Raw genomic sequence first — 10476 nt, forward strand, 5'->3', positions numbered from 1 at the left:
AGAAGTAGTAAACATTGTGGCCAGTTGATCGAAAATGTAACTCAAGTGTTTTTCTGGTGTGTGTGTGGGAGGGGGGGGGGTTAATCTGCCACATCAACAACCTCTGATATCAGTTGTGATAGGCTTATAGTTTGTCATAAATTTTAAAAAAGAAGATGCTCTTTCATGAAGGTTGTGGGTGGCTCTTAAAAGAGCCTTTTGGGTAAAGTAAAGCCGGAAGCTTACTTCTTCTTCGGTGCTGCTTTCTTAGCTGCAGGCTTTGCTGCTTTGGGCTTGGCAGCCTTCTTCGCGGCAGGTTTCTTGGCAGCAGCGGGCTTCTTCGCCGCCTTCTTGGGACTCTTGGTCGGCTTCTTGGGGCTCTTAGCTGGTTTCTTGGCCGCTGGGGCTTTCTTCGCCTTCTTCGGGGATTTCTTAGCGACTACTGTCTTCTTAGCTGCAGCCTTCTTGGCTACAGTCTTCTTCGGGCTCTTGACGGGTTTCTTGGCAGCGGGCTTCTTGGCTTTCGGAGCGGGTTTCTTGGCAGCCGGCTTCTTGGCCTTCTCAGCCTTGGCGATCTTGAAGGAGCCGGAGGCCCCGGTCCCCTTGGTCTGGACCAGAGTGCCTTTTTCCACCAGTTTCTTGATGGCGATCTTGACGCGGGTCTTGTTCTTCTCCACGTCGTAGCCTCCGGCAGCCAGGCTCTTCTTGACGGCGGCCAGAGACACGCCGCTCCGCTCCTTGGAGGCGGACACAGCTGTAACGATCAGGTCGCCGACGCTGGGGCCGCTCTTCTTCGGCCTGGGAGCCTTCTTCTTCGCGGCTTTAGCCGGGGCGGGGGCGGGGGCGGGTGCTGGAGCGGTTTCTGCCATTTCTTCTTCTATCTCTCGTTGTGCTTCTCACAGCTCTACAGAGTCTGACTGGACTGTTTGTCGGCGCAGAGCAAGAGGCGGGACTTATACACAGCATGAGGACCGTGTAGACTCAACAAACACAGCCGCTCTGTCTGTCCTGTTGAAATGTGGCGACACTTGTGTTTTCTCTTCCACATTTTAGGGATAAAAGACACAGATCGGAGCAGTTTTCAAGTGTAACTGTTATTGGAGCAGTGAGAAAACTTCTTTCCTCTCGGGATGACGTCATGTTTAGCGCTGAGAAGACTTTCATTTTATTCAGGGAAGCTTCAAACCTCTCTGATACACCGGCACAGTGTTCAGCTCGCAGCGGGTTTTCTTCACATTTCGTCTCCTAAAATGCTTTAATATGCTTCACATTCCAAACAACACTAGTTGTCCAGTAAGCAGAGATGCCTGACGAGGGAATAAAAGTGAAAGAACTGCATTGGGGTGATTTGTTTTGTTTTAATCGGCAGATTGTTTGGTGTCAGTAAACACACAGATCTGGCGGTGACTTCTGTGAGAGATTGTTCCTGAGCCGTTTTCTTTCTGGCTCCGGTGAATGCTGCAGTCATGATTAATGACACTTAACCCTCCGATTATGTTAAAATTAACAGAAATCTCTTATGTTTGGGGTCAAATTGACCCCAGCAAATTCAACCAACAAAAAATAATTGTAACTGAAAGTGTTACCCAACTTTACACTTCAGAACATCAGCAGGTAACACATAGCAGGTAGTCAATAATGAAAAAACACCAATAAAAAGTAAATTAGTCACCAAAACAGTCTTTAGAGAGCTGACAGGAGCTCACTGGCAGAACATCTTCAGGTGAGATAAAACTATAAAAACTTGATAAAACTACGAGTCTTATGTTAGGGCCCTAAAGTATGGGAATGTTTTTTAAAGATCAGAAATTGCATGGGAAAGTTCCCTCAGTTATCAGTCAAAACAAAGAGGAAGAAAATATGAGCAAAACTTCTATATTTTCTCTATAAGTTTTTATACGTTTTTTGGTACACATTTTGTATACAACACTCTTGTATACAAAATGTGTACAGGACCTTGAAAACGTCATCATGTTACACTTTATGTTTACCAGTTTTCCCCATTAGGAAAAGTAATCGAGTATCAAGCTGAAAAAATAAAGCTAATCATGTTTTTAGAGACGTTAAGTGTTGAATGAGGTCAAAATGACCCCAAACATAATAAGAGGGTGAGAAGATATTTTGTTAAAGTTTGTGATATTCTCTGATTTTACATGAAAGTAGGCCAAACTTTATTTTCTCCTATGGACATAAACAACCTGACTATATAATATAGGCTAAACTTCTAATGCACTGTGATCCAACCTGCTGTGCTCTCTAGTTTAAGTCCATTAGACTGAAATGTCATTCTGTATTTATCTGTTTTTTTCATGGAAAACTAAATTTTAAACCAACGGGTAAAAAGGGGAATGAAGCTCATTGTTTGTGGTTAAGAAGGCTGATCTCCCCAAAATTGGACTATTCTTCTTTTAAAGAAGTGTGCCTTGGACTCTTCTTTTGGGGAGATCAGCCTTCTTCCTGAATTTCCCCAAGGGGATCAATAAAGTATCTTATATCTTATCTTATGTAAACCTTGACTCCAAAGATCAACTTATTTGATACCTGGTAAGCAAAGCAGCTCCTCAGCCTCATTCCATGTACCTTTTAAACCACTTCAGCCTCTTTACTCTGTGATTTTATTAAACAGCAGCTGCTTGGAGATCATTTGAGTTTTGGTTCCAGAGTCCCGCTGCTGTCTGTGTTCAGAGGATCAGACCAGATGAGACACAGGGGCTGAAAACACGAGTTGATCAGTTGGGTGATGGAAACAGTTTGAACACACAGACGTTCATCCTTACGTAGGTTGTTGACGTCACTTCTGTTAGCAAACAGGTTCTGCCTGTCATCGGTTTCCGTAGTGTAGTGGTTATCACGTTCGCCTCACACGCGAAAGGTCCCCGGTTCGAAACCGGGCGGAAACATCTTTATTTCATCCTGTAGATCTGAATGATTCAGACAGCAGCTGAAGAGAAGTCAGGGGAAGTAGAATCTGAAGGAGTCTCTTCTACTCTGATGAATAAAGACACAACTCGCTCTCTGCCTGAAGACACACAGTTAAAAGCTGCTGTCTGTCTGAGTGAAGCCTCCATTCTGATTGTGTTGATGATATCTGATGTTTTTTTATCATTTGCACTTCACTTCTTGTATGAAGCTGACAGGCGCAGCTCACTGCTCAAATACAACAAAACTGACAACTGCGACTTCCAGCGGTATAAATAATATAGAGAGTCAAATGGAACAGAACTGTGTTAACTAAAATAATATTAGCAAAATACTGTTTCATATCTGATAAATCTGTATCTGTAACCTGTCACTCAGGTTAATATAGCTGCTAAGGAAGAGTAGTAGTAATGATAATAATTGTCAGAATAATCATCACGTCTGTATCAACAGAAAATGAAAAGAGCAATATTACAAACTAAATGAGCAGAATTAATCACAAATGAAACCACTTACACCAGAATAATAATGTAGGCAGGCGCTAAATCACACATGGCGTTAAAAGTGATTAATAAGATCGATTTGAAAATCAGCTGTAAATTCTAGTGGAAGCAAATGTAGGTTGGAATGACAATATGACCAAAAAGAAATCAGTTTCAAATGATTTGGAATTGAATTCTGTTTGTCCTCACAAATAATATATTTCCACTCCTCGTTAGTATAGTGGTCAGTATCCCCGCCTGTCACGCGGGAGACCGGGGTTCAATTCCCCGACGGGGAGGAATCTCTTTTCTCTCTCACAGCTTTATGGAGGCAGAGAGAATCTGAACTCAGACTGATGGAGACACTGAGGAAGATTCATCTGGAAGGAAGGAGGAGGGTATGAACGGATTAATGGACTCTGTTATAGTCCAACTCAAGAAATCTTTGCCCGGACTGAAATTAGAGCCATAGTTAATTATAGAAACGTAAAGCTGCAGTAGCTGAAGTGTTAAATCATCAAGTCTTCGGAATAAAAACAAAATGCTTTCTGGACTGTGAAACAACAGCTTGAACAATGACAGATAATGTGGCTCTTCAGGCCACCACAAGACAAACTGACCTGCGTGATATTTATTACTGTCATATCAGATGTGTTTAGTAAGAATTGCATAAGGAATGGTCCCTTCACATACTGGGGAGTGGAGAAGACAGATGCATCATGAAATCTATGGATCTTCTAATCTGCAAATGTTAATACAGACATGTGATTTATTATAAGTGATGGAGAGTTAGTTTAGACCAAAGGTAAATAGAGATACACTAAAGGGATAAATGTTTCCAGCAGCAAAAAGTGTCAAAAAAAGAACACCTTGAAATGCTTTGATGTGCATCCTAATAAGTGTTACACTAAAACAGCAACACAATTTTAAATTCAGAGAAACGTATTTCCCCATACCAAATATGAGTGAACAAGCTCTTAGTTGAATCAGTGTGTGGCCCTTAAAAGGACCTTTGGGTGGATGTAGCTCCAGGCGGTTTACTTGGAGCTGGTGTACTTGGTGACCGCCTTAGTGCCCTCGGACACGGCGTGCTTGGCCAGCTCACCGGGCAGCAGCAGGCGGACGGCGGTCTGAATCTCCCTGGAGGTGATGGTGGAGCGCTTGTTGTAGTGAGCCAGGCGAGACGCCTCACCGGCGATGCGCTCGAAGATGTCGTTGACGAACGAGTTCATGATGCCCATGGCCTTGGAGGAGATGCCGGTGTCGGGATGGACCTGCTTGAGCACCTTGTACACGTAGATGGCGTAGCTCTCCTTCCTGGTCTTTCTGCGCTTCTTGCCGCCCTTGGCGGCGGTCTTGGTCACGGCTTTCTTGGAGCCCTTCTTGGGCGCTGTTGTTGATAGTTTAGTTAGTTTAGTTTGTTGTTGATAGTGTAGCTTGTATAGTAGTGTAGCAGATTAATGGTGACTAATCAGTGCAGAGGGGCTGATCTCTGGTGTTGACGTTCATCCACAGCGCTTTACTGTAACACATGTATAAATAAATGATTGTGTGAATGGGAGCAGATTCGCGGTTTGTTCTGTTTAAGTGATTAAAAAAAAATCATGATTCATTGTTGGACAGTGCGGAAGAGGAAAAACACGGTCTGATACCTCGGATTGGGTGATACTAGAGATCTTCATGATTAAGTAGATATATATATGTTAAAAAATTAAGCTATCATGATTTTATGAAAATGACCTTTTTTTGGGAGGTTTTGCCACTGCTGTGCCTTCAGGAAGTAGCGCCAGGAAGAAGAACATCATGTGACAGGAAAAAAGTGTTTTTTTTTTTATTTTTTTAAATCATTATTATTTTTATTTGTTTTCTTGCGTGATATCACAATAAAAAAACATTTAAAGCGTGAAAAAAAATGATAAATGATAATTTATCAAGTATAGTAAATACAGTTGGCCGTAGGCTTACAACTTTTAATTTGCAGATTCAACTGTGCCTGCTTTGATTTTATTCAGAGAGTTAGTTGGCTGTCCAGATTCAAAGGTCCTATCGGATGAAATAAAGTTGTTTCCGCCCGGTCTCGAACCGGGGACCTTTCGCGTGTTAGGCGAACGTGATAACCACTACACTACGGAAACTGTTCTGTATTGCAACGGAGCCGGGTGTCTGTCCATCTCCAGACAGACTTGATCAATCATGTGGCATGTGAGGTTTTAACTCTGTTTTTAAATATCTATAGATGTTTCATTTAAGAACATGAAAACTCTTTCTTTCTTTCTTTCTTTCTTTCTTTCTTTGTTTCAGCAGTGAAAGGAAATAAGCAATAAACATGCTGTATTAAAATGTCTTGAACGGTAGCCTATTTAAGAGCCAACCACTGACTTCAAAGGGTTTTCTTTCTCTTAGATCCCGTTAACATCAGTTTAATGTCGTGCATGTCTTTCTATTTGCTGACATCCGATGTGCTAAACGTTAATATTCAGTACATAGGGTTAAAATCAAAAGCACTGAGTGCCAAATTTAAATGAGAAGAGTACAGTGTGCTTTGTCTTCTGACCGCTATTTTGACGTCAAGCATTATTCAAATTTGAAGTGTCCAGCGTTTTTAAACAAGTTTATGTGAAAGCAATAAATAGGCCTATAGTAATAAACTAATAATAAAAAATCGAATACAATAAAAATGTTTTAATTATTTTAACATGCTTCTGACAATATCAGGTTATATCAGCATGCTAAAGATTTAGGCTAATTATGTTTATGTCTAAATGGAAGTAATAATAAAAATAATGTATTGCATTTTATTTGTACGGCACTTTTGATTAACAGTGAATCAAAGTGCTACAGAGTTAAAAACAAAACGTACAACAAAAACAAAGAAAATAATCACTTAAAAGCCTTCCTGGATAAAAAGGTTTTTAGGCCTGTGAAAAGTTCAAGGTCTGCGCTGCCCTTAGATGGTTAGCGAGGCTGTTCCACAAGCCTGGTGCAGCAGAACAGGAGGCCAGATCCCCCATGGTGCGGAGCTTGGTACTGAGTCCAAACATTTGACGTCTTCAGTGAAAGGTATAATCTGTGGTGCATTCCACTTTGACTCTCTCAGAGTGGTTGGTGCGCCTCTGGTAATCAGTCCCTTCCATCTGAATTTTTTAATGGTCTTGAATTCTCGAGCGAATTCTCCAAGGCTCCAGTCTCTGTCGACTGTGGGCAAATTATCACTCTCTACAAGCTCAGAGATTATACCCAGACTGTTGCCAATTTTGAGGGCTAAGGAAGGTGTGCAGAACGTGTTGTTCTCCGGATTGTACCCAGCCAACTCTTTCACTGCTGATATCACATGATTGAAGTTTGCAGGATTGATGAAGGTCCTCTGCCTTCCGGATAGGAGTATTCTTCTGAGCCACAAGTAATAGTCGCCCAAGTTCTCAAAGTCTTTGCCTTATGTAGTCACGTCTGTTCTTTCTTGACCCGTTTAGATCAAACAGGTGTTGTCCAAACTGCGAGAGAAGTTTGTCATCTTGGATCATCTGAGTGACCTCATCATAGGTCATGCAGGAAATCACACTCTTCAAGCCCTCACTAATCTCACGCACAAGGACAGTTTTAAGGGCACATTTGGATCGAACTCGCCCCTTCCCAATGCTGGATTCATCACCGTTTTTTTTCTTAGCTGGGCAGATTTTCATGTGCTTCCACAATGTTTTCTTGGCATAGAGTCCTTGACAATGAAAACAATGAGCAGGCCTCCAGCTGTCCAGCTCCCTCCCTCAAAACTTTGGCATTGTGGGCAAAGTCTCCACGGCTTCTAAGGATTCTCAATTCATTGCATCTCTCTTTTGAATTCTTTGGATATTGAAATGCTACGGCAACCTCTGCTACATTCCCATGTACAGCTTCCAGGTGTCATGCAATTTTTGATGTGGGCTTGAGGCAAAAGAGACAGTAGTTCCTCTGGTTATACACTCGACGAGTTTCAGACTTTGAAGGAGGCAATACTCGGATTGAGTCACAAACTTGTTGGATTCTACTTTTCTTTGGAGTGTTTGAATTGCTCTTTAGTGGACTGGGGGAGACCTGTCTCTTCCTTGGAGTGTCACTATATAGTAAAAATGGAAAGGCGTCCCCAATGTACTGGTGTGTGTGCTGACAAAAGTCCCCAATTTTGGCTTAAGTAAACACACACACACACACACACACACACACACACACGCACGTACACACGCACACACACACACACATCCATGTGAATCCACACATGACAATCAGCTGAATAATAGTATACATGTAAGCAGGTTTGACACACACTCTTACACACACATACACATAGATGCATAAGCAGCAGTTTCCGTAGTGTAGTGGTTATCACATTCGCCTAACACGCGAAAGGTCCCCGGTTCGAGACCGGGCGGAAACATCCTGATTTAATTCTGTAGGAGATCTGAATGATCTGAACAGGCGGTTGAGAAATAAAAAATGTTCTCAAATAAACATTAAACCGATCCAGACGCTGTAGAATTTGATTCACTCTGTCCTACCCTCATGAAGAGAGGACGTTCCTTGATGGATGAGGAGATTAATGTTTAGATGGAAAGATGGGAGCAATAAAGTTTCTCCTCCTGGTTCATGGAAAATCTTTATTTTCATCTAAGATCAGAGTTTACGAAGCCTAACCCTAAAATAGGAGACACATTCACATTTGGACGTTCCAGTAACAGCTGAGTTAGACATTTAAACTTTTTGATTTTTTTGAAGTCTCTCCCTGGTCAGTAAAAGTGTGAACAGCGACAACCGCCCATAGACTCCAACTTTGTGGCCAAAAATATATTGCATCCGTAGTGTTTTACAACTCCCATAGAGAATGAGTGGAAACAGGTTTAGAGAGGTCACAAGTGTCACTACCACGTGACCTGGTCCAATTTTTCAGCACCTCTCCTCGTTAGTATAGTGGTGAGTATCCGTTTCTGTCGCCTCTCACCGTCCACGCTCCATTGTGAGCGCTGTCTACAGAGATCTGAGGGCCGTTTATTTTACGTGAGCCAGCTTTAAAGCCCGGCTTTGGGTGCATCGAGGTACATGCAGGGACACAAATCGAACTCACCTGTCGCTGCTTGCTATGTGTGTCTGTTTGGTAGCGGGCTCTGCCAATCTGTCATCGTGTAGTTTGAGTCGAACTAAAGGAACAGGCTACGTTATGGATGATTTTAATCGGTCGGTCCTAGTCTAGGTCAGAGAAGGTAAGGTAGGCTACATACAGACAGGTTATGGATCTTCTTCACGTTTTCAAAAGAGGAAGAAAGGTAAGATATGTTATAGGTTAGTTTAATCAAGTGATTGATTATCCATATCTGGAAAGACAGCAAAAATCAGGCAGCTGTGTGGTGGCGAGTTGACTGACAGGCGGCCAGATGGACACTGGAGTGTTAGCTTGGACTGACACTTGGTTGATAGCTTCAAGGTTAGATGCCTACAAGCTACAGCAGGTTTTTTTTTAGCTCAACATCTTCAATATAATATTGGATCACTGTAAACAAAACGTTACTATTTCTCTCCAGTCAGCTGGTTAGTCAGTTAGTTATTGAATCCTCTCATTCAGGTCTACTTATGTGGGCTGCTGAACATTAAATGCAAAAACTAATTCTCTTCACATGAAACATCTATATTATTTTCAACTTAAGACATTGTTTCCCTTAAACGTGAGAAAATCTTTAAAAATGTAATTTTTAATTTGTGCCTCCAGCCATCCTCCAGCCATTCAGAATGGATTAGGCTTTTCATGGTGATCTTTGATGTGGCATTGAAAATATCAGCTTCCTAACAGAAGGACATCACAGGTTAAATAATTTACTTCTTAAAATGAGTTATGCTTAAAGTTAAGTTTCCATACGTAACAAACAAACCAAAGTAGCTCACTATTAGGTTGTAGTAATATAGTGATATAGGTAGTGAAATATACAGAAATATAACTTTTGATTAAATATAACTCACTGGATTACGATTGGATTGGATCTTTTTTTTTACAGTAAAGAGACAGATGAGCACATAGCCTATAGTATATCATATATATTTAAAGTTTTATATATTAATTGATAACTGTGTCTCTGTTCATTTTTTTGCAAAACCTGAAATGAACAAGAGAGAGGAGACAGAGACAAAGAGAGATGAGGGGAGGAGACAAATAAGTTTCAGGAGAAGAATTCAGGAGGCCTGAGGAGAGAGACAGACAGACTACAATATACTGTCTCACTGTTGGCCTACAGACTGCTGCTCACACTGTTTACTATGCTGCTTCATTTACACCCATGTTCATGTCAAATTACACCAGATTGATGCATTTTGCTGTTTAAATTTTAAAAGTTTTCTCCTGGGGGGGGAGATGCCCCCGGACCCCCTACTATGGTTCTGTGACTTCCTCTGGGCTGAGCCCCGGATGTTAAATCCTAACAACGCCCCTGAGAATCACTATTCTATTCTATCGTAGCATACTAAAGGAGACATGTGTTAGAGAGTGTGATGGTGCTTATGGGGTGTCGCTCCGGGACGTGTGTACGAAGCTGGGAGGGAATCATCACAGTATACCCACTACAATAAACTAGACTACACCACTGCTTATACTTCCCAAATACTTCCCTTATACTTCCCATTTAACGCTATATCAACACATTTATCCATTAAGCTATACTATAGGCTACAATGGAGACGTAATGAAAACATTAGTCATAGCTCATCATATTGGCTAAATTATGTGACCTATTAAAAGGCAATGCTGTTTATGATGAAAACAGCCTAAACATTGCCAACATTATGTTTAATCAAAGCACCTGCAGCTAAAGACCGATCTTTCTTTTTTTCCACGTTCTGGAGGCATTTTTTTAAATTTCCAGAGTAGATGCACTTCAGCCAAAACTCTGCCGTTTAATCCGGCAGAGTTTAACTAATTTACATACCTATACACTCTGTACTTGTAGTGATGACGGCCAGGCAGTGTCACAACGTTACATTCATAAAAGTAATCGTATATAAAGCAGCTAGCACAAATATTACTATGAATTGATGAATTACTACGTTATAAGCTAACTAACGTTATATCGCTTACCTGAAGCAG

The 10476-nt window shown here is 41.4% G+C and overlaps 2 protein-coding genes and 4 non-coding genes across 7 annotated transcripts; 3 read left to right on the forward strand and 3 right to left on the reverse strand.

The window, feature by feature from the left end:
- Nucleotides 1-207: 207 nt before the first annotated feature.
- On the reverse strand, nucleotides 208-848 carry LOC139929926 (histone H1-like). 2 transcript variants are annotated; one of them, XM_078286908.1, is made up of 2 exons: nucleotides 474-848; nucleotides 208-443 (listed from the first exon to the last, which is right to left on the reverse strand). In XM_078286908.1, the coding sequence occupies exons 1-2, from the start codon at nucleotides 846-848 to the stop codon at nucleotides 222-224; spliced, it is 597 nt and encodes a 198-aa protein (XP_078143034.1). In that variant the 3' UTR covers nucleotides 208-221. The 2 variants fall into 2 exon arrangements, with proteins under 2 accessions (XP_078143034.1, XP_071779104.2); XM_071923003.2 differs by having other exon boundaries at nucleotides 208-848.
- A 1958-nt stretch (nucleotides 849-2806) lies between these two features.
- On the forward strand, nucleotides 2807-2879 carry trnav-cac (transfer RNA valine (anticodon CAC)). Its single transcript has one exon. It is a non-coding gene; the product is annotated as a tRNA-Val (tRNA).
- A 728-nt stretch (nucleotides 2880-3607) lies between these two features.
- Nucleotides 3608-3679, forward strand: trnad-guc (transfer RNA aspartic acid (anticodon GUC)). Its single transcript has one exon. It is a non-coding gene; the product is annotated as a tRNA-Asp (tRNA).
- Nucleotides 3680-4362: 683 nt separating this feature from the next.
- LOC139925788 (histone H2B 1/2) lies at nucleotides 4363-5062 on the reverse strand. The gene is made up of 2 exons (XM_071917300.2): nucleotides 5050-5062; nucleotides 4363-4770 (listed from the first exon to the last, which is right to left on the reverse strand). The coding sequence occupies exons 1-2, from the start codon at nucleotides 5060-5062 to the stop codon at nucleotides 4418-4420; spliced, it is 366 nt and encodes a 121-aa protein (XP_071773401.2). The 3' UTR covers nucleotides 4363-4417.
- Nucleotides 5063-5442: 380 nt separating this feature from the next.
- Nucleotides 5443-5515, reverse strand: trnav-aac (transfer RNA valine (anticodon AAC)). The gene has a single exon. It is a non-coding gene; the product is annotated as a tRNA-Val (tRNA).
- Nucleotides 5516-7715: 2200 nt separating this feature from the next.
- On the forward strand, nucleotides 7716-7788 carry trnav-aac (transfer RNA valine (anticodon AAC)). Its single transcript has one exon. It is a non-coding gene; the product is annotated as a tRNA-Val (tRNA).
- Nucleotides 7789-10476: the final 2688 nt, after the last annotated feature.

The sequence above is a fragment of the Centroberyx gerrardi genome, chromosome 11 (assembly GCF_048128805.1).
Source record: "Centroberyx gerrardi isolate f3 chromosome 11, fCenGer3.hap1.cur.20231027, whole genome shotgun sequence".
Lineage (NCBI taxonomy): Eukaryota > Metazoa > Chordata > Actinopteri > Beryciformes > Berycidae > Centroberyx > Centroberyx gerrardi.

What these genes read in the sequence shown, in the direction of transcription:
- LOC139929926 (XM_071923003.2), bottom strand. Translation starts at nt 848, where the DNA reads ATGGCAGAAACCGCTCCAGCACCCGCCCCCGCCCCCGCCCCGGCTAAA.